Source organism: Microtus pennsylvanicus, chromosome 15 (genome assembly GCF_037038515.1).
Source record: "Microtus pennsylvanicus isolate mMicPen1 chromosome 15, mMicPen1.hap1, whole genome shotgun sequence".
Lineage (NCBI taxonomy): Eukaryota > Metazoa > Chordata > Mammalia > Rodentia > Cricetidae > Microtus > Microtus pennsylvanicus.
The window spans coordinates 3,989,299-4,012,689 of record NC_134593.1 but is presented as its reverse complement, the minus strand read 5'-3'; the positions used below and the strand labels follow the sequence as shown (position 1 = coordinate 4,012,689).

The window sequence follows — 23,391 nt, the reverse complement described above, 5'->3', positions numbered from 1 at the left end:
GAAGAAGGCAATCCCAGCACTCAAGATGCAGAGGCAGATGGATTTCTGTGAGTTTGAGGCCAAAATGATCTATATAGCAAGTTCTAGGCCAGCCAGAGCTACATAGGGAGACCCTGTCTCAGGACAAATGAAGAGTTGGAAAATAAATCCAAGCTGGGAAGACAGCTCAGTTGGAACAATGTGTCAGTAGAAGCCTGAGGATCTCAGTTCTCTTGAGATCACATGTGAAAAAACAAATAAATCAAACAAGCAAAACCCCAGATGTGATGATGTTGCCCTCGTAATAACAGTGCTGGGGATTTGGAGACAGGCTGGGGCCCATAACCAGCTGAGCCTACAGGCCAAGTTCCAAGCCAGTGACAGACCTTGTCACAAAAGACAAGATGGCAGTGCCTGAGGAACAACATCTGAGGTTAACCGTTGGGCTCCATTTGCATGCACATATGCATGCACGCACGAATGCACACTACAGACCACGTGGGTATGATTATAGATGAAATCATATTTCTGGAAGGAGTTTTGTTCTCTGGTGTGTCTAAGCTGTAGCCAGGCCATATTGTCCCCAAGTATTATAAGGTCCCCTTCCTTTCTGCTGGACTCACACCTTGTCTGCCTTCTCTGAAGACCTCTACATCCTCTATCTCTTGGATGGAGTAGGAAGTCTTTCTCCCTGTATTCCAAGCCAGTGAGTGGGGAACAGGCAAAGGCAGTCCCTAAACCCAAGGAAGGTGGTGCTGATGAGGGTGCACAGGCATGAACAGCAGGTAGGGTTTGTGGGTCACAGACTTGGCAGGTATGCCTTTCTAGACATTTCATCATCATCATCATCATCGTCATTATCATTATCGTCATCATCATCATCATTGTCGTCATCAGCATCATCATCATCATCGTTGTCATCGTCGTCATCATCATCATCGTCATCATCGTCGTCATCATCATCATCATCATCGTCGTCATCATCATCATCGTCATCATCATCATTGTCATCATCGTCATCATCATCATCGTCGTCATCATCATCATCGTCATCATCGTCGTCATCATCAGCAGCAGCAGCATCGTTGTCATCGTCGTCATCATCATTGTCATCATCATCGTTGTCATCATCGTCATCATCATCATTGTCATCATCGTCGTTGTCATCATCATCGTTGTCATCGTTGTCATCATCGTCATTGTCATCATCATCATCATCATTGTCATCGTTGTCATCATCATCATCGTTGTCATCGTTGTCATCATCATCATCATCATTGTCATCGTTGTCATCATCATCATCATCGTTGTCATCGTCATTGTCATCATCATCATCGTTGTCATCATCGTCGTTGTCATCATCATCATCATCGTTGTCATCGTCATTGTCATCATCATCATCGTTGTCATCATCGTCGTTGTCATCATCATCATCATCGTTGTCATCATCGTCATTGTCATCATCATCATCATTGTCATCATCGTCGTTGTCATCATCATCATCGTTGTCATCATCGTCATCATCATCATTGTCATCATCGTCGTTGTCATCATCATCATCATCGTCATCGTTGTCATCATCGTCATTGTCATCATCATCATCATCATCATTGTCATCATCGTCGTTGTCATCATCATCATCGTTGTCATCATCGTCGTTGTCATCATCGTCGTTGTCATCATCATCGTTGTCATCATCGTCGTCATTATCATTGTCATCATCATCATCATGCATCTGTGATGTGTGCACAGGGGTGAACACCTGTTGAGGTTGGAGGACAACTTGCAGGAGTTGGTTCTCCTACCACGTGGGTTCTGGGACAGCCCTTAGGTTATCATCCTGCCTAGTGAGCAGTTTACCCAGGGAACCATCTCCCTGCACTGGCTGCTGATTTGAGTGACAGAAACTCACTTTTCAGACACCACTGAAACAAGCAATTGGATGTGGCAGAAAAACCAAGCTGGCTTCATATCTCAAATTTGTGATAATCATGATACCTCAATTTTATAGGTAAATGCATTAGAAATTCCGAATTTAGAATTTCTCCTTATAATGATAGCATTTTCTCTTCTAGTAAATATTTCATCGAAGCCAGCATTTTTCAGGCATAGATTACAAAATATTAGTAGGTCATAAAATCAATATGGTAGATGTGCCCAGTATTTAGTTTTTTGTTTCCTTTTTTTTGATTGAATAGAGAAAGAATAGATGATAATAGCACAGAATGCATGTAGCAAAGGTACATATTATTTGTAAAACATTTATCTGGTGCACACACACTGGCAGCATTGCAGAGCAGTGCCCAAGCTCTGGTGTCACACGGCTTGGCCTTAGAACATGACCTGCCACTCACTGGCTGAGACTGGGACAAGCCACTTCTCTGCAGTGACCTCATGTGTAGAATGGCAAGGATAACTTCATTGAAGCCACTAGGTAGCTGTGATAATTGACTATAATAAAATATGTCAAGTGTATAGCCACTAGGCCTATTGGTGCACACATTGGTGCACTAGGCATACTGGTGAGACTCTAGGGCAAGGAGGCTGAGGTAGGATGATTGAGAGTCCAAGGCCAGGCCCCAGTGATGTAGCAGGACCCCATCTCAAAAGCACATAAACAAACAAATAAACGAACAACCTTGAAAGGACCCAGAATATCCAGGGCAAGCGAGGTCACCTATGAGTCATCTTTGAATTGAACTAGAAAACTTTGGTACTAACAGCACTGCCTACCTCAGGACCCTGCTAGGGCTGGTAGCACAGTCATAAAGCCTCCTGGTTTCTTGAAGTTCAGGCAAGTACTGGGAACAAGCCTCCTTCACCGCTGCAGTTTCCCACCAACATTGGGTTTCAACAGTCCACTTGACAGAGCCCCAGAGCCAAGAAGTGTAGTGGGGAGCTGCGGGTTGCATTCCACCACCCAGCTCCTGCCACTGGCTAGCATTACCCGAAATAACAACACACAAACTGTATTCTTTTAAACACTGCGTGGCCCATTAGTTTCTGCCTCTTAACCCATTTCTAATAATCTATGTAGCACCATGAGGTGTGCTTACCAGGAAAGATTCAGCATGTCTGACCTGGTGGCTGGCTGCATCGCCATCTGCCCCAGAGAGCAGAGCTATCGCGTCTGCCGGGAGAGGGGAGCATGGCGCCTTTCTGAGCTCACTTCCTCTTCCTCCCAGCATTCTGTTCTGTTTACTCCACCCACCCATGTTCTAACCAATAAAATGGGCCAAGGCAGTTTATTTTTTTAACCAATGACCTTCCTCCATCAAAGAAGGAACAGCACCATGTTCCTTCTGGGGACAGGAAAATGGTGAGCCCAGGGGCACCTAAGACCAGCAGAGACTTCAGGCTCCTCAAAAGCTATGGGCTACAGCTGTCATCTATCACAAGTCTTTAGTTAGGACAGGAGAGAAAGAAGCACTTTAGCTATGGGCAGAGCTGTCCAGCGGCCAGGTGGCCTTTACCTGTGACATTCCATTGGGTAGATGGTATTATGGTCCCTAAGTGGTGGCAGGCAGCTGGCTGCAGGGTCCCGAGAGCAGCCAGTCCCAGGCAGGGAGCTCTTTGGTGGGTGAGAGACCTCGACAGGGCAGCCAGTCCCATGAGGAGAGACAGACAGATGACCACACTGCAGGTCCTGGGCAGGGAGCCACACAGTGGGCAAGACAGAGACATGGATAGGCATGCCATGCAGAGTGAGGCTGGATATTTATTTAGTGGGTTATGACAGGGAGGGGGGAGGGAAAAGGGGAGAAGAGCAGAGAGAGAGAGAGAGAGAGAGAGAGAGAGAGAGAGGCAGAGAGAGGGAGAGAGAAACAGAGGGGGGAAGGGGAGAAGAGAGAGACAGAAGCTGCCTGAGAGGGGGGTGGAGGGAGGGAGGAAGGGAGGAAGGAAGGAAGGAAGGGACTCCTCAGGCTGGAAGCTGAAGATCAGCTTGCCTCTGCAGATCAGGGGGGCTGGGGGAGGTGGGCATGACTTGTTTCTTTAAGGGACAGAGCAGACCATTATAGATGGAACACTCCATCTACCATGGATGTTCATCGGCTTGGATGTTCATGCTGGATGAGAATGAGAATGTGGACCAGTGCCCCCTAGAGGGCACAGCAACAAAGGGGCTGTTTCCCGCCCTTCTTGTTGGCTGGGGGAGAAAGAAAGGCATTAATTGTGATGAACTGGAGGACAGTTCTGTGCCAGGCCCCCTGTGGTCCTTGCAACTGGTGACAGGGCACAGGTCTTCCCAACCCAGGGGGAGTGAGATAGGAAAACTGGGGTGCCTTCCACGCAGGGATTCTTTTGTTTCTTATGTTGTCTTATTCTGGCCTTTGTGGCTGTCCTGGGTTTCATCCCATGAGGACAGCGGGGTTGTGGGGTGAGGGGTGTGGAAAGGACAGAGAACCGTGCCTGTGCAGAAATTGTCCACAAGAACTTTCTGTTTTCTCACCAGCCATCAGGCTGTGAGGTGGGAAGACAGACAGCTCCAGACACCCCAACCCGTTGAACCTCAGTAGAGAATCCCACAACCATAGGAAACACCCGCCACAGAGGGAGAAGAGAGGCCAAACCTCAGAGCACAGAGGCACACAGCAAGGGACTCCCAAACGCATTTTGCATTAAGCTGCTCCTTGTGGCATTGCCTTGTGGGTGATATCTGACAAGACATTTCACTTCCTAAACCTGTTCCCCATCAGTCCGCAAAGAAGGGACAATGACAATGAGTTTTAAGTCAAAGCTGAAATGAGTCCTGGCCAGTGAGTGTACTGGGTGGGCTCTAGAACGCCACCAAGCGGAGACCTGTGGGACCTGGCCATGTGTGCACCATAGCTGTGGATGTGGGTGGTATTGGCCTGAACAGCATCGAGATCTCTGGTTCTCACAGTTTTAGGTTTCAGAACATTTTACACTCTTAAACACCGGTGGAGACTTAAAGGCTTTCTATGTATAGGTAATATCTATCAAAGCTTTCTCCACTGAAAATAACTGAAAAATTTCAAATATTCATTAAAAAATAATATATGGATTGGTGGATCTCCAGCACCCTGTAAATTGAGCATCATAGCTTATAATCCCAGCACTGAAGGGGAAGGAGCAGGAGGATCAGAAACTGAACACCGTTCTCAGCTATGTAGGGAGTTCAAGGCCAGCCTGGGGTACATAAAACCCTGTCTTAGAAACAAAAACAAACCTGCCGGCCAGTCTTGCACTTTGAACGACTCATTTGCCACAATTCTGTAGTCACAAATCACAAGTTCTACACGTGGCATTCGAAAATTGTGGTTTGCCAAATTCTGTGGGCCTTTCCATCCCAGCTGCCTTCACCGCACACTGCTGATGGTTCCACACCGAGTTTCTTCCTCTCACCAGCCCCAGCCCTTTAGGGCTCTTGTGTATTTGCCCACTTGGTTTGTTATTGAGAAGGGGTCACTATGTAGCCCTGGTTGGCCTTTTACTTGCAGTAATCCTCTTGCCTCTGCCTCCTGAGTGCTGTAATTGGAGGTATGTGACACTCGTCCAAATGGGAGACTCTTGGAGTATTAGGAAACTCAGCATCCTGGTTTAGATGGAGTTTTAGAATTCTAACCCTGCCTGGAAGCTTGCACACACCCACATCACATTTTCTTTGAAATGACAGACTGCCTTTGTTCACTTTATTTATTTATTTTTAATTTCCAGATAGGTAGCCTTAGGTGGCCTGGATAACTTTGTAGATAAACCAAGCAGTCCTCAAATTCACAGTAGTTTTTGTGCCTCTGCCTCTGAGTGCTGGGCCACCAGAGACATGTGCCCCACAACTGGGCCTTGCTCACTTACTTCTGAGAAGAGTGCTACCAAATACTTAAGTTTAGATGCCCACTGGACATACTGTTTTTCCTTCAAAGACAAATATTTGTTGTATGCATCCAGTGTGCTTTGTGTATATGTCATGAAGTGTACCCCAGGGCTGAAATTTGATAAAACTTCATTTTTACTGTTGCATTGAAAATATTCTCGATATTCTCGAGGGAATTGGCTGCCCCCTCCCCAGGATGTGGTGGTGGACTTAGCACTGATTACTGGCATACTGACACCTGGGACATCATTCATACTAAGGCACCATTGCCTTTGTGAATGTCATGAGAACAAAGTTATGTGTGTTAACAGTCAAAAGAGTCAATGTCTAAAGGTACTATTAGCAGGGTATGATGATGTGTGCCTGTAATCTCAGAACCCTGGAGGTGGAGGCAGGAGGATTAGGTAGCTTAAAATATCATGAGGTACACGGTAGATTCAGGGTCAGCCTGGGATACATATGGCCCGTCTAAAACCACAGCAAACCACAGCACAAAACCCCCTCCAGAACTAGTGTGGAGACAAGGGCTTCTTGGCTTTAGTTGTTGGGATGTTCATCCTGTGCCCCTGGCACAAGACAGGATAAAACTACTTTCACTGTTTAGCTGTTTGGTGGTGGCTCACGCCTTTAATCCCAGCACTTTGGAGGCAGATGGCAGACAGATCTGTGAGTTCAAGACCAGCCTGGTCTACAAGCAAATTCCAGGACAACACAGAGAAACCCTGTCTCAAAAAAACCCAAACAAACGAAACAAAGAAACCCAAACTGTAATCTGCCAGTCTGGTCTGTCACCTGGGTACCCTGTCCCCTTAAGAGGCAAGCCCCCCCACACTCCCAACCTCCCCCCCCCTCTGTCTGGCCTTCTTCTGGGGAGGCAGCTTCTGCCTCTCTTCTCCCCACTTTCTCCCCTTCCTTTTCCCCTCCATAACCCACTAAATAAACTCTACACCCAAACTTTCTGCATGGCGTATCTGTGTCTCCAGCAGAAGCCTCAGGCCACCCACCGGGGGACCCACGAGGCTTCAAGGCCTCTGTGACCACTTGTGGGTCCAGTCCCCCACCAGCTCTTTATAAATGATAACACAAACTACTTTACTTTCACTGTTTAAAAGCCTAATGGCCCATGTGACTGTATCCTGATTGGTTCTCCTCACTACTGATCTGATTCTGCCCCTCCACTTGACAGTTAAGGAAATTAAGGCTTAGGAGGCTAAGCAGGTCTGTCATTTGTCGCCCAGCTGGCAGTTAGTAGCAGAAGGGAGTCAGCAGGCTGCCATGTGTCCTGAGTCCAGAGCTCACAAAGCCTTTGGGGGCTGTGGGAGCTCTGGCATATTCACAGTGTCACACAGATGTAAAGGCATGCACACCCTTGTCCTGAACCGCCAGTCCAGACAGGATGGTCAATCCAGGGTAATCCTGGGCTCTCCCAGCACATTCTGTTTAAATTGCTTAATCTGGGCACTTGGGGGACTGACTGAGGCAGGACAATGTTGAGTTTGAAACCATCCTGGGTTACACAGGGAAGCCTTGTCCAAAAATATAAACAATTAAAATATTTGGAAATAGTTACTTGCAAGGGCTCAATGGAATAATGGGCCCTGCGCACATGCAAGGCCCTACATATGACCTCCCACATTAGTGAAGAAAGAAGGCATATGCTCTGAAAAGCACTGTCCTGGGGCATAGCTGGAGGGTGTGTATCATGTGTAAGGCCTTGGGTTTTATTCCCAGCATGGCTGGAGGAGGGTGGTTTAAGAAAAAAGAGAACTATTCATATACTGATATACAGAGCTCTCCCATGCAAACTGTTAAATGAAACAAGCAAGATAGAGAAAAGGTCTTTGGAAGGCTGGGAGTGCAGTTCCGTGGTTGTCCGGCAGGCTTAAGGCTCTGATTTCCATTCACAGTAGAAGGGGAGAGAAGGGAGGTGGTGGGGGGAATCTAAAGTTTGTGGGTTTGGGAGTCAAGAACAAAGAGTGTGCAGGGAAATCCGCTTTGCTGGGCAGATTCTGGGAAGAAGAGGGGCATTGGTAGGGGCACCGGTGGCTCTGGAGAATCAAGGAACCCTGTGGGAGGGGATTTCTCAGTCAGTCTCCAGTGGTAGGCTTTGACCTTTGAACCTTGCTAAACATGACTAAATAAAGAGACAAAAGAAAAAGCTTCCAGGTTTGGTGCCTTCTCTTTCGGAGCAATGGGTGTAACTTTCACCAATCCTACCACTCAAACTGCCTTCCCAGCACCCCTATGAAAGAAAGAGACAAGTGACTGTGTCCCCATTTTGCAGATGGGGAGCTGTGGCCCAATCCAAACTATGGACAACAGAGAGAATGAATGTGGGTTAAGACGCCTCATCCCGTTCAGCATTGGTTTTCCTGTCCCCCTCCACCTGCAGGTAAGATCCTGGTTCACTGTGCCATGGGCCGAAGCCGGTCAGCAACCCTGGTCCTGGCCTACCTGATGATCCACAAGAACATGACCTTGGTGGATGCCATCCAACAAGTGGCTAAGAACCGCTGTGTTCTGCCCAACCGGGGCTTCCTGAAGCAGCTCCGGGAGCTGGACAAGCAGCTGGTGAAGCAGCGGCGACAGGCTGAGCCAGGGGACTGTGAGCTGGGGTGGTAGGGGGCCCTCGGAGAGAGGATCAGAGACCCTGGCACCCGGAGCAGGAGGCTGATGGGCGCCTTCTCGGAAGCTTTGTTGGTCGTGGAGATGGGACACAGGGAAGATGAGCAGCTGTCGCCTCCAAGTCCCGTTCTCCTCCTCAGGAAGGGCCAGGACAACTGCAGGGGGAACTGGCTTCGGATGAGGACCGCTCTGTGGTCCCTTGTCCTTTAAGTTCGAAGTGGAGAGGGAGTTTTTTTGTTTTGTTTTTAATGTGTGAGCACTGTGTTGTGATTAAACATTTGGCTCTGAAAAGAAAAAAATCACGTTCTTATAAAAATATAACTTAAAATAGAACTTGATTTTTTTTAACCACAGAAAATTGCCTGGCAAGCCATGTTACAAGACAGGCTTTACCACTTAGGAGGAAGCCTCAGAGCAACCATGTTTCTTTATCCATGGTGGCCTATGTGTTGTGTGTGTGTGCGCGCGCGCATGCATATGCATGCGTCTGTGTGCGTGTCTGTGAATGTGCACGCGTGCACATGCGTGTCTGTGTGCACACACGCACGTGTGTGCGTGTGTGCATGCGTGTCTGTGTATATGTGCATGAGTGCGGACACGCGTGTGTATAGGGTGGCATGGAGTCCCTTCCTTACATCACAGTCGGAGCCGTCACCGCACAGATGAGTTGTGGTGAATCTGGACAAGGAAGAGTGTAACTTCACAATTTGGGAGAAAAAGAGAGGCAGGAGACACTTAATTTTAGGGGACCAGAATGCCTCTTTTCCTTTAGTGTAAGGACGGAATGGTGGTTCTTTTTACTCACACCCTGAAGTATCCGCAGGGCAGGGCAGCCGGGTGAGCTCGGTTGTGAGCTGGTCTCTCTTGAGAGTTATGTGAGCGCTGTGATGGTCACTCCTCACTCAAGAAAACAGCAGCTCAACAGGGTGGTGGCTTCCAGAACCAGGAACCCCGAGAAGATGGAGCCTAGAGAGAGGAGGGCAGCAGTGAAGAACCACCAATGACGGCATTCTAGAGAGAGCCAAGAGGGCCTAAGGCCTGCCGGGGACGCCGGGAAGGGGCCCATGTTTCCAGTGGAGCGCTGGAGCCCAGGGAAGCTGAGTAAAGCTGTCACTGTGACATTTGGGGAAGCTGTTTTGATTTCCTATCACTGGTAATTTGGGACCTTGTGGTTAGGATGGCCTCCTGGGACCCTCCCGAGAATGATCTGACATAGGCATGGAGATCACCTCAAGACTCCCTTACATCTACAATATTGGGTCTTAAAATAAATTTAAAAACCAAAACATTGCCGCAAAGTTGAAAGCAAACACACACAAGACTGGAGACCATGCTCAGCGGAGGTGCTGGGCTGGAGGAGTGGAGACCATGCTCAGCGGAGGTGCTGGGCTGGAGGAGTGGAGACCATGCTCAGCTGAGGTGCTGGGCTGGAGGAGTGGAGACCATGCTCAGCTGAGGTGCTGGGCTGGAGGAGTGGAGACCATGCTCAGCTGAGGTGCTGGGCTGGAGGAGTGGAGACCATGCTCAGCGGAGGTGCTGGGCTGGAGGAGTGGAGACCATGCTCAGCTGAGGTGCTGGGCTGGCGTGGTGACACTCTGGAGCAGGACAACTACCGAGGACGGACTCACTTGATGATTTTGGTGTCCTGGGAGCCACAGGATCTTGGGAAAGGGACCTGGGGTCAGAGTAGTCCCTACTTGGGCTTTACATCAGAGCATCCTGATGGCCCCTTCTGAACTCAGATTTCAATTAGTTATCCATTTGCAGTGCCCAGACAAGCCAGTATTTCCATTTCCACCAAGTACTTGCATTAGTGAACTCACGTGTAGGCGAGGTAGCACACAAACAGCCCCACGAGGAGGCTTTCCTGAGCCGCTGACCCGGTGCCTCCTTCCACACCCCACCTCTCTGAGAACCTAATGTTGCCTGCCTCTTCCTGGTGACTCCTGGGACTTAGTGTTAAGAGAAAGGAGGCACAAAAATGTTAGCAACAATGTTTAAAGACTTCATAAGCAATGTTTTCACTTGGTTAAAAAGCATGACTGAGACTTAGCACATTTCCAAACCTGGGTTAAGAGGCCAAAAGCATGTTTAAAATGCAGATGGTACTAAGATGCCATGTGGGACAGGGGAGATGAAGAAACAGTGGAGAAGCCGCTCTAGACACGTGGCGCTGGGAAAGAATTCGGTTCCAATCGTTCAGTGAAACAGAAAGTAACCAGACAAGCCGCTTCTTACTACAAAAAGTGGGCCTCAACCAATGGGGTTGGCAAGCTGCACAGATGGCCAAGATGGACTCACTCATCTTTTATCCTTAACCCAGGGGGAGCTTGGCTTCTCCGCTGGCTGAGGTTCGACCTCACAGTCTACCCTGGACTGGCTAATAGGGAAAGCAGGCGAGGAGGAGGAAATGTAGGGTAGAGGAAAATGGTCAAGTTCCAGGAATGCAGCCGGGCCTTTACTTCAGTTTTACAGGGTATGGAGATGAAAAGATTTAAGTAAAAGTTTTACAAGATGGGAGTAGTGTAGGGAATATTAGCTCTTAGTGGGCTAGCCACCTTTGATAGAAAAAAAACCCCTCCTTTCTCACAGAGAAACCTTTATTGGATGGAGGGTCTTGAGACAGCAGCTTACTGAGTAGCCCACACTGGCTTTTAATTCAAGACCTAAGGTGGAGAGTTGGCTCAGCGGTTAAGGGCACCCAGGCTTGTCTCCCAGCACACATGGCGACTCACAACTCCAGGTAGGGCATCCGATGTCTCTTCTGGCCTCCATGGGCACTGGCACATTTACACAGTACGGGAAAAACACCCCTATATAATACAAAAATAAAACATGCAAAAAAGAATTCATGGTCTTCTCTCCCAGCGGGAGGGGAAATCTGAGGACACAAGGGGAACTTGTCCTTGAAGTGCCTTGAAGTGCAAGTTCCAAAGGGGTAGGAGATTCTAGTGTTGACTTGGGATGCTGATGAGTGGAGGGAAATAAAGTTCTGGGAGTCATCTGCAAGTCATCACACTGGATGAGATAAAGAGGAAAAAGATGCAGCTGGCCCGGGGCTTGCAGATCAGTCGGGATGGACGAGGAAGATGCAGAAAAACCAACGCAGAAAGCAATGGCAGGAGCCTGCTCCTTGGTATGTCAGTGCTTGCCGTTAATGGCTAGGTAAGGCTTGCTCCCTCTAAGGGAACCTGCATCTACAGAGCAGACTCTTCCAGCTGGTGTTTAAGAAAGCTGATCTGGGGAGATCGCAGCTTACAATTTTTTTGCGGAGTGAATTGGGGGCGATTAACTTTCTGCGTTTCTTCCACCTCCCGACCAGTGTGTGGGAGGGCTGTTGGCCAATGCTGAGTCATCACTTCCAACAGGGCCTGTATACCAGGGAGACATCAGATGACCTCCAGCCGAGGAGCAGTTGTATGCAATTATGGATCTAAGCCATATCCCAGGATCTGCGGTGTGTCATTTCCAGTGAGGCCTGGTGCTCAACAGGCAACTCAGCTAGACAGTTCTTTCCTTACAAAGCCTATTTCCTTAAGGGATATTTGAACTCTGGGACCAATGCTAGGCACCCCGTGGAACACATGGGTGTGGAACAGCCATTAGGAGTTGATCCATAAAGATCGCTTGGACTGTAAAGCAAGCAAGGGATGGAGCACTGAGACCCAGACTTCCCACAACCCAAAGGTTAAGAATAACAGGCGATTGTCAAGGGGAACGGGGGTGTCTTGGCCCCCAGACACTCTTAACACAAGAGGGAGGCACGAAGTTAGCACATAAATGTTCCAAGGAGGGACCTGGAGAAGGGTGTCTGTGGGGTTCCTAGACAGAAACAAGTTTCCCGCCAGATATGTGGTTCACTGTCCTGCTGGGGCCCTCAACCACTCCCAACCTTCTAGCGATTTGATTGGCTCAAAACTGCACCCAATCACCTGCTACTCAGAAGACATCTGGCATGTCCTTTCCCCACAAATCATATTCTGCTCCCCGTTTGCTTCACCGGCCCTGCAGGAGGGTCTTCTAAGACCCCTTCCCCATCTTCAAGTATCATCACTGGCTTGGCAGGAGCACAAAACTCAAGAGGTAAAATGTGGATGCTATCCCCACCATTCATGCACTGGAAGCAACCAATGGTGAGAACAGGAAGCCAGAGCCCCGCAGGCTTCTTCTATTGGGGTGGCCTTTTGTTCTGGCTGAGCCCATGTTGCGCTTTGTGTCAATGTCTGCAGAACTGTGAGCCCCGCACGTAGATGCCCTTAAACACTCAGTGGGCCAGTCAACTGTGAGCCCCGCACGTAGATGCCCTTAAACACTCAGTGGGCCAGTCAACTGTGAGCCCCGCACGTAGATGCCCTTAAACACTCAGTGGGCCAGTCACACGCAGGTGCCAAGCCAAGTGCTTACTTCTCAACTTGTTGTTCAAGTAATAAAATGTTTTAGCCGACAGTCAGAACTCTCTCTGAAGGTCATGCAATGTCTCACACACACTCACCTGTGGGTGGTGTGTGTGAGAAACTATGAACACTAAAGGGATCATACAGTCCTTCACAACTGAGTGAAGCTGTCACACTTTTCAAAAGAAAATCGGGTGTTTGTGATAGCAATCTTCTAAAAAAGAAGCTTGCTAGTGTGGTACCAGGCCCTCGGGTTTCTAGAGCTGGTACAAATGAGGCAACTGGATATCCTTGTGAGCGCTCTGGGCAAATGAAGATCAAAGGCAAAAAGAAAAAACCAAACTCACTTTATTTGAAAGACAATGATTGGCATACAGAAGGTATGCACTAGCATAAAGTAAACTTTCATGAAAAGCATTAAAATCCATTATAAATTAATTTATTAAATAGGTATTTGGTATATGTGATGGTTTTATTAGATATTTCTCTTATTTATTGCCAACCCCTCCCCCAAAGTCAAAACAAATCAGAAAAGTCTCCTAACTCGAATTTACACTAAATAATTTATTTCCCCAGATGTGTATGTGTTCCAGATGTGGTAGATGACAGTTCCGTTGGCATCCTCCATCAATCACAATATGACAGGACACAAGAGGCTAAAAATGGCTCATCATAATTTATTTTATGTTAAAATGTACAGCTTTTTTTGTTTTTTCTTTTTTTGAAGTAACTGACTAAAAAGAGAAGAGATAAATACGCGAGTGCTGCTGGCTCCTATTTTATACAAGGTCGCGCCTCTGCTTGGCCCTCACTGTCACCTGTATAGGTACAAAGGCTACAAAAGGAAGCAATATAAACAGACACAAATAACTTTTCTGCTTTTTTACATGCGATTTGTAAGCTTAGTTTGAGCTATTCACAAGCTACTCTTCTATTTTTCCTTAAAAAATAACTCCAATATTTTATAAAGATAGAAAAATCTACAGATGGAATGAAAATGTAAAGTTAGAGGCATTTCCATAAAATAGCAACTTTACACCAAATTCACTATTTTTTTTAATCCTGCCAAGTATTTGGACATATATGAAATGCTTCAAAACCTGACAGATAAATACTGAGATATGCTTCATTCAATAAACAGAAGTGTGCATTTATAAAACAGAAAGCTGCCTTCCCCCAAAGGAACCTGCCACCAGAATGGAAAAGGGTCTCAACTTTACACCGAACAGTTAGCAATAACCCTCTTGACTAACCAGATGGGGACAGCTCTGATAGCTCTTTACAGTTTTATAATTAACAAAAATAGAGTTTTTTTTTTAAACCCTCAAATTAGGGTACCCTAATCAAGGCAAAAAACTTAAGAAATGGCTTACCGTTAGCACAACACTTGTACAGTACTACAAAATGCACTGTCACTAACAAAGACATTAGCGGCATGCGGAAGTGTCACCTTAAACAAAATATACAGTAATTGAAATGCTAAAGGCATTTACATGGAGTTGACAAGGAAGGAAAAAAAGCTCCGGGTTCAATATTAAAACAGGTGATCTGGGGAGGGGCTTGTATCCACACTGTTTAAGGGAAGCAGGCACCAAGAGTGGCTGCCCCTAATTGTAGTCCTAAGGGAGGCCTTCCTTTGCAGAGGATTTTATAGAAAAGTAACAGAAACAAAGGTACCAAAAAAGAAAAAAGGAAAAAAGAAAAACAACTTGTATAAGGCTTTCTGCTGCATACAGCTTTTTTTTTTTTTAAATAAATGGTGCCAACAATGTTTTTGCATTCACACCAATGCTGGTTTTGAAATCGTACTCTTCAAAGGTATTTGTGCAGATCAATCCAACAGTGCGGCCCAGCGGGCTCTGTGGGCTGCCGGGCTGCCTACCTTCTCATGTAGGACCCATTGAGAGATTGTTTGGACATGCCTGTGTTCATGTAGCCATGGTGTCCAGGGGCCGTGTACATCATGTTACTGTGGGGTGGCGTCTGCATTGGCTGCTGGGCATATGGCTGGGTCCCCATCATGCCCATCTGCATCTGCATAGGGTACTGGGGTGTTTGATTCATGTAGCCATGGTTGCTATGGTAGCCACTGTTCATCATTGGCTGGGACATGCTGTACCCGTTCATGGCATTCAGAGTGTTCATGTTCATGTTCACAGAGTTGACATTGTAGGCCGGCGCTGGCATCAAGTTCACACTCATGTTCATGCCTCTTTGCATTGTTAAAGTCCGTGCAGGACCCTGCATGGCTACAGTCTGGGAACGCCCATAGATTTGTGACTGATGGGGGGCAGTGGCTGGTGACAGAGATGCCGACTTGGTTCTCATGGAGACGTGGCCCTTGCTGGCAATCTGAGTTTGCAGTCTTTGGCTGTGGGAGATGCCAATGTTTGAAGTAGCCATGTTCCGCTGCAAAAGAGGCGGTGGCAGATTCATGGGAGGAGGAGTCAGGTTAGGGGGTGGGGTCATGGTAGCTTGTGCTTGGGGTCCCCCAGGGACGGAGTGTGGAGACTGAGAAAGCTGAACAAGCCCTGTGTTACTTAGTGGTGTGGACAAAGAGGCACTGTTTGCATAGGAGGTCACAGCAGCAGAGTGGCTGTAAGGCAATGAATGGTCAATAAGGGTGTTCGTTAACTGCTGCAGTTTGGCAAGGCTGAAGGTGGCAGATGGCTGTGGGTAGTGCCCAGCCCCAAAATCACTTTGACCCATTCGCTCATATAAGCCAATGTTGGCATTGCTGGTCTCGGGGATGTCAGCCAGCTGCATGGGTGGGGTAAAGTTGGCGGCCATGCTGCACTGAGCTAGCTGCTGGTTGCTGCTGGGAGGCCTCTCCACCACACAGCCTTGGGGAGACTTGACGCTGCAGGTTGGAGGGGAGCTGATGCTGGGCTGCTGCAGCATGCTGCAGCTCCCACTGATGTTGGACATCTGCTGGGTGACGGCACAGCTGCTCTGCGTCAGATTGCTAGAGGTGAGGCTGCTGTAGGAGCAGCTGTTCTGGGAAGAGCCGTTTCCGCAGATGCTGCCACCCATGGTTGAGTCATAGCTGCTGGGGTTTTCGTAGTTCTCCGTTGTGCTCTCGATACTGCCCAGGTCACTAAAGCCACTGTCAACGACTTGCTGTGAGTGATCTGAGACCGACGGCACATCCATCATGGGGCTGGTCTCCATGCTCTGCAGAGGCGGCACTGTGATGGCAGTCTGCTCAGGGCTGATTTGGGCATAGCTATTCTCTAGGGCGGGGACATTGGGGCTATTGACAGAACGAACTGACTGGCCAGGGTGGGAATGGACAGAAGAAACTGGGCTGTGGTCTGACGGTTGGCATTCGTCCAGAGTGGTGGCAATTTGAGGGCTTTGGTCTGTATGTGTATAGTTCTGCAGGGTTCTACAGGCTTCTTGGGTCTCGGCACAATCCTGAAAGGTGTCATCGTGTTCCCTGTTTTCTTGGGTCAAAGACTGAACAGCCTGGACGGTCTCCGAGTCAATTTCCACAGGGGCTGTGCCTCCCTCTTTGAGCTCCTCGTTGATATCATCACTGTTCTTCTGGTCCTGCTTCTGAGTCTGGTCTTCTGGGGGCTCCTCATCAGACTCGGGTGCAGTTCCAGTGTCCCCAGAAAGTTCTTTCGTCTCATTGGTACATGCAACTGCAAGATCTACGCCACAATCCATAAGGACCTCAGGGTTAGAATGACTAGGTTGAACACTAAGGTCTAAAAAAGCTTCCTGGCTCTCTAGCGCATCCTTGAAGGCTTCCTTTGGGAGGTCACCCCTCTCCATGTGACTGTCATCTTCATCATCCGCATCATGGTCCTCATTGTGAGATGGCTCTTCCTCCTCTTCCTCCTCCTCCTCGTGATCATCCAGATGCACAGGATCTTCTTTTTCCATGCAGATTTCTGGTTCTTCTTTCTCTTTACTTTCAGCACCATCTTGGTCTTTTTCTGCAGTTCCTTCTTCCTCCTCCTCTCGCTCTTCTTCCTCCTCCTCATCCTCCTCCTCTTCCTCCTCCTCACCTTTGATGAGGTCCTCATCTACCTTTTTACTTGGTGATTTACAAGGACTCACAGGTGCACCTGTCTCTTCCTTTCTGTTCCCTTCCTGCGGCAGTAGTGTTTCCAGGGCCTCCGTCACCTCCCGCTCTGTTCCCACAGGGCTGCTCTTGTCTTCTGAGACCTCCTTCTGCTCTTCTACTGCCACCTGGTCGTCTGGCTCCATGGGTGTTTCCGGTGGGGTGTACAGGTTCAGTTTAAACCCCGTCTTCCTCTCCTTGTTCTGCTTCCACTTGGAGAGCCCTCGCTTTGTTCCTTTGGGCCATGCATGTTTGCACTTCAGGGCTTCAGAACTGTCTCTGCTGCCTTCTTTCAAGCATTCTGCATTACCATCCATGTCGTCTTAATGAAGAGACAAAAAGAGAGAAAAACACAAGTTTAGAAAGTATAACCACACACAACCTGACACACAGCTCTACATTTATTAGCAAGCACAGCTTTCAATTTAGCACCTTAAGAGATGATGGGAAAGATAATTGAGAATATCGTGGCATAGACCAAGCTGAGTAACCTAGACCTAGGAAGGTAAATGACATTCTATCATGTAAAAGCGGGGAGTTCCACAATACTAAAAAAACCAAACCAAACAAAAACCCAATTTCAACAAATCTGGAAATCGAGCGGGATGGGAGTAATGCTGGTTTATATTCAAATCATCACTGCCCGGGGAAAGCGAAGAGGACTAAAGTCCTAGCCGTGGAAAGGCCACCTCTTTGTGGACATTTACTAGATTTAAATGATCTCAGGTGACATTACTTTTTTCTTCAGAATTATTTATTTTTATTTTATATGCATGGGTGTTTTGCTTGTATGTATATCTATGCACCAAGTGCATGCCTGGTATCAAAGAAGGCCAGAAGAGGGCATCAGATCCCCCTGGAACTGAAGTTATGGATGGCTGTGAGCCACCATGTGGGTGCCGGGGGTAGAACCCACATTCATGGGTCCTCTGGAAGAGCAGCCAGTACTTTTAACCACTGAGTCATCTCTCCAGCCCCAGACATAAAAGCATGCCTGTGTATGAAGCAAATGAGTGACAAGTAACTGCACACAGCACTGCATCTGTAATCATCATCATAAATGTCATTCACGATTTATGAACGACACAACCTACAATTCAATGACTGTAACTTTTAAAATAAAGTTTTTTTTTTTAATCAGCTATTCTGTCCACAGTATATCTGGGATCAGTTTGCTGTGGAATGTAAGAGAGACTGAGGGGCTGAAGCCCCTCTGCCGCCAGCATCCATGGCTGAACAATGATTCAGCCCTGGCACCTGAGTGATCTCTGACCACCGGCTGCCCTTCTGTGGCTTATCCACTCATTTCATTGGTCAGCTGATCATCATGCTTATGGACCACATGGGCCCTTGACTTTTCTAGAAGGCTGAGTCCTGGAGCACAGCAGAGCTGCGCACTACAGGTTAGGACACAGTAAAATCAACAAACAGTTCTTAAAGTCTGAATTAGACAACTAGAAACAGAACTTTAGCTACAATTCCGAAACTTACTCTTCTGCACCCTATATGTACATGGAAATACGATTGTCTGTTTATACAATACAGCAAACAAATATACATATGAGTAAGTACACACACATAAATACCCAGGCCTTAGCATCTTTAGGAGACTAAGAATCAAATCAAGCTGGGTAGTAGTGGCACACGCCTTTAATCCCAGCACTTGGGAGGCAGAGGCAGGTCGATCTCTGTGATTTGAGGCCGGCCTGGTTTACCAAGCAAGTTCCAGGACAGCCAGGACTGTTACACAGAGAAACCATGTCTTGAAAAATGAAACAAAACAAAACAAACAAAAAGAATCAAATCAAGAATCAGTGGTCAATCTAAAGGGAAAGTTGTATAAAGAGTGACATTCTTATTAGAAACACAATTTTATCTGGGTATGGAGGGTCCTGGTCTACATAGTGAGTTTCTGGACAGCCAGGGCTATAAAATGAGCCCTGTCTCAAAAACCCAAAAACCAACAAAGTATTTTAGAGAATATAAATGAACAGTAGTAGAAGCCAGAAGTAGAAAGAGATGCCAGAAGCAGCAGTGTCATTTAAATAATAAAACAATCGCACACAGACTTCCCTCCAGGCATCACCCACACTGACTAACAGGACACGCATATATGATACAGGATCTGTACAAGTGCTGAGCTCCAGGCCTTGGTCAGCTTTCTAAGGATGCTCAGACCATTTCCTTTCTGTTCACAATGGCAAGTATCAGCCATGTCAATGTCCCTACCCTCGTGTTTTATATTTATATGTGAGTACGCATGTGTATAAGTTTGAGCACAATTTTCAGGAACTGGTTCTCTTTCTACCGTGTGAGTATGGGAGATAAAAATCAGGTTGTTAGGCTTGGCAGCAAGTGCTTTTACCCACATTTGTGTTCTCTGTGCCACAGATCTACAGCTGCTGTAGGGATACATCCCTAAATGAGAAGATGAGTTTTCTGATAACCACCTTCAAGAAAGAGAGGATCCTGGAGCAAAGCTGGCAGACTGTGCACAAGGGTAAAGAACAAAAGCAGAGAAGAGAGGAAGTGACAGCTCATCTCTAGGCTTCTACAGACAGCCAGACGTGGAAGTAAGGTTGTCCCCACACCTGGAAATGTCTCTCCTGGCAGTTTGTTTCCTATGGGTAAAGTGCTTGCCACACAGTCATGCAGACTGAGTTCAGATCCCTTGATCCCATACAAAGACCGGGTGGGGTGCCTCATGCCTGGAGCCTTAGTAGCCTCAGTATTGAGGTGCCAAAGACAGACAGATCCTGGGGGCTCACTGGGAAAAAGACTAGTTGAAACAGGTTGAGTTCCAAGTAAAAGTGAGATACACTGTCCCCAAAAAGAGCGGTGGGGCTAGTTGTGGTGGTGTACACCTTCGATCCCAGCACCTGGAAGGCAGAGGAGGACTGACTTCTAAATTTGAGGCCAGGATGTCTATATATTGAATTCCAGGCACGCTGGGGCTACATACTGAGAGACTGTCTTTAAAAGAGAAAAGGAAGAAATGTAAAAACAATGAAAAGGGGAACTATAGATATTCACTAAAGAAGTCAAGGAGGTACTGGCTAGTTCCTAACCCCAACTACAGACAGCAACTCCTGTGGTTCCCAGAGAAAGGAGTTGGCTGTTCCCTAGGCTGCAGCAAGATTTGGACAGAGTCATTTCAGCTTTCCAGCTATCGAGAGGCTGTCCCACAAATCCTCATCGTTCATCTAGGAGTACCTGTGCTAACAGGGCAAAGGATGCTTTAAACAGGGCATCAAAGACATTCATTGATGTCTGGTATGTTTGTAGAAGATGGGGAAAGAGGGTGTCCCTGTCAACTTCAAAGAAAAGCCTGTCTATGGGATTTCTGTACCCCCATATTAGCAAGGCTGCTGTAGGTTAGCTGAGATGCCTCTGGACCACAGTAGGCTTTGGGCACTGCAGAGTGGCAAGATGTCCCCTGTGCACGGGAAGCTGTCTTCAAGGAAAAGAGAACTGCACATCCACTGCTCACGCTGGCAACATGCACCCTGACGCCACAGATGGGCAGCAAGAAGCTTGCACTGTTTCTTACTAGTCTTCAAAGCTTCTGAGGAGAAGCCAATTTCTACAGAGTAAGAGGTATGTTTTAGTTTAGAGACGACGTCTAACACGAAACCCCATTAAAAGAAAAAAAGGCTGAGCCATTGTGAGTGAGAAAAGAAGGGTTGACCCTTTTTAGATGCATCGGTACAGCCTGTGGACATCAGTGGCTAAAGCCTGTGCAAGCCTCCACTTACTTCTACAGAGGGCAGCGTTCTTGAAGAGATGATTGTCTTTTTCTTCCTCTTCCTCTTTCTCTGTCTGCCTCTTCTTCCCCGGCTGATGCTGATATGCTCTTCTCAGAACTGGCTTCCTGCCCTCTTCCTGTACCTTGATCTCACAGGTAGGCTCCAGCTGCGGCATGGGCCTCTCTTCATCCGAGTTGTCAAAGGGCTCGTGCAGTACCTCGGTTGTCTCAGAAATCGTCTCTGTTGTCACACTGCTGTTGATCCTCCGGCGTTTGCGGCCCCTTTTCTTCTTTACTACAAACGGCCTCTGAAATTAATTCCAAACATAATACATAAGTGCTCCTGAGAAATTAAATGGTTGAGGCGACATGCAGCAAAGTCCTGAGTGTGCCTGGAAGTCTTATCTGTCAGGACTTCTGCAATGCCTTTGTACTTAACCTTCCATTTGATGTTTAACATCCCTCTTGGGCGCCAAGAACACAGGCAAGGGTTTTCCAAATAAAACACTTGTTTACTCAAGCAGGGGCTTTGAGAGAGAGCACCTAGCAGCTTGACTGCAGATTTTCAAGCTGAGCACTGCTCTTCTAGCACGTACTTTCTAAGCGGCACTTGCCAGCCTCAATATCTGGCATATCACAGACTGTTTCTATAAACAGTGCTTTTATGAATGCTGCAGTAATCAGCTATGAGGTCAACCACCCATCACCTACTAACTGCATGACAAGAACTATGGGAAACCTCCTTGCCCCAGAAATGAAAGGGCACTTGAAGAAACAATAACTTCATCAATTAGAAAACAAGAGTTAGAGACTGGTGGCTGCTGGGATATGAGCAATTAACTTTATATACTATTTTGATAAGGAAGATATATAAAAAAAGTGATAAAATCTTTCTGTGTAAGATAATGGAACAAATGATTTCCCAAGGTTGCAATGATAAGCTATCTATCCAAGAAAAAAGTACCTATGATACAAAATTTAAATAAAGGAACAGGCAGATTCGATGTTAAGATATGTATCAATGAGCCATGAAATTGATGGAACTACTCTTTGAGGGATCACTATGTTTACACAAATGCTAGGCTTTAGGTCCAGGGTGTAGCTCACTGACAGAGCACTTACCTCTCACGTACAAGGTACTTGCTCCATTCCCAACACGGTGAGGGGCAAGGGCACTACCTCCTCCAAGCAGTACCAAAGAATTACTGCATCATACATTTTTAATGCTTTCAATATTCTTAAAGAGCACATTTAGACCTATTAATAATTCTAAAATTTAACCACATTAGTAATTTGACATTTGTTGTCATTAATTCCCTTCATCCTCTTACCCTCCCTAAGCAACTAGACTTTCTCCAGATACAAGTGCAGCCAATACAGAGCTGACTCCCTTCAGGTTAAATCCATATGGACAGTAGTGGCCCATGCCATTCCTTGGATGATTCTGGTTGTTCGTGTTTTTACATCGAGTTCCTCTCATTATACTCATAATACACAAATGCATTCTCTGTCTAAGAAATTAAAATGCTCAGCGGCCAGAAGTGCACTTCATGGAATGCTCCCCTTTGCTACATCCATCTGTGGTCAGACCAGCAACTGCCTGACAAACACCTCTCAGGACAGCCGTGGGCAGAGCCTTCATCTGTACCATACTATCATACTTGTCATGGCTAGCCTAACAGTATCTGGCCCTGCTGCATGCCACAGACAGACAAGCAGATATGGGAGAACTATTGCCTACAAACAAAAATCAATGTTCCGCTTTCTGTGCCACTGGGCACGAGCTGGTGTAATCTGGAGAAATTAAAAACTACTAATGAGTAGTTGGCTACATGCAAAGCAGCAGCAGCAAAATGAAGGGTACGAAATACCGAGCAATTCTATATGAGAGTAAGGGACATTAAAGGCAGGAGCACTGGCTTGGAGTTTTGAGATGTGGCTGCTTTTCCAGTGAGTCATGTGACCCTGTTGAATCTGACTCCCTCAGGCCTTGAAGGGTGATTATGTATGTACTCTCTGAGGTGCCCTCCTGGTTATCATGACTGGGTTTACTCTTATCCTGCAGACCAGCAGATGGCAGTGCTAACAGCAGGAAACACAATCACAACTATAAGATAAATGATTATGACACGGATCAGTGAGACAGCAAACATATGAAGTATACCAACAGAGAGTGAAACAGAAACTAAAGAACACTGCAAAAGTGAGTTAGACGTGAAACAGTCGGCGGGGTGAAAAGCTCAACGCACACACCTTTCTCTTAATGGAAACTGACTGTGGTTTGGTCAACCGTGGGGGAGATGTCTGAATGTTCTCTTCTTCCTCCTCATCTTCATCCTCTTCGTCCTCTTCTTCTTCATCTTCTTCCTCATCCTCTTCCTCACTACTCTCTTTGGACAGCTCTAACAGCTGTCCTCGCTCCCCTGCCACTGACCGCCTCTCTGGAGAATGCAAGTATTTGTTTTTCGATTGTACTTTTGCAGGTGATTGCCTACTGTTAACTCTAGACGACAGGATCTCTTGTTCCTCCTTTTCCCAGCAGCTGGCTTGTTCCATTAGTCGTTCAGCCTGGGGTGGGGTAGGGGGCAAAATGGTGATTGGTGAGAGGGTAGTTACACAGCTGGAGCCTCCGGGATCAACGGGAAGGATCTCAAAGTGAGTTCTGAAGGGGACAGTCAGCTGGCCGAGCAAATGTAAGCCGTATCATCTCAGGACCCTTTGCACCAGTCAGGATAACAAA

General features: G+C 47.1%; 2 protein-coding genes across 11 annotated transcripts in view; one reads left to right on the top strand and one right to left on the bottom strand.

The window, feature by feature from the left end:
- The window catches only part of Dusp29 (dual specificity phosphatase 29), a 44,507-nt gene extending 35,762 nt beyond the window's left edge, over positions 1 to 8,745 (top strand). The window contains exon 4 of one of the 2 annotated variants that reach the window (XM_075949877.1): positions 8,208 to 8,745. In XM_075949877.1, the coding sequence (XP_075805992.1) occupies positions 8,208 to 8,437 (230 nt within the window). In that variant the 3' untranslated portion in view covers positions 8,438 to 8,745. The remainder of the gene's footprint in view (positions 1 to 8,207) is intronic. The other variant, XM_075949876.1, reaches the window with a different exon arrangement.
- A 4,746-nt stretch (positions 8,746 to 13,491) lies between these two features.
- Kat6b (lysine acetyltransferase 6B) overlaps positions 13,492 to 23,391 on the bottom strand; it is a 192,554-nt gene continuing 182,654 nt past the window's right edge. For all 9 annotated transcript variants that reach the window (XM_075949868.1, XM_075949875.1, XM_075949869.1 and 6 more), the window contains 3 exons: positions 22,905 to 23,219; positions 20,662 to 20,959; positions 13,492 to 17,228 (listed from right to left, as the gene is read on the bottom strand). In XM_075949868.1, the coding sequence (XP_075805983.1) occupies positions 14,713 to 17,228; positions 20,662 to 20,959; positions 22,905 to 23,219 (3,129 nt within the window). In that variant the 3' untranslated portion in view covers positions 13,492 to 14,712. The remainder of the gene's footprint in view (positions 17,229 to 20,661; positions 20,960 to 22,904; positions 23,220 to 23,391) is intronic.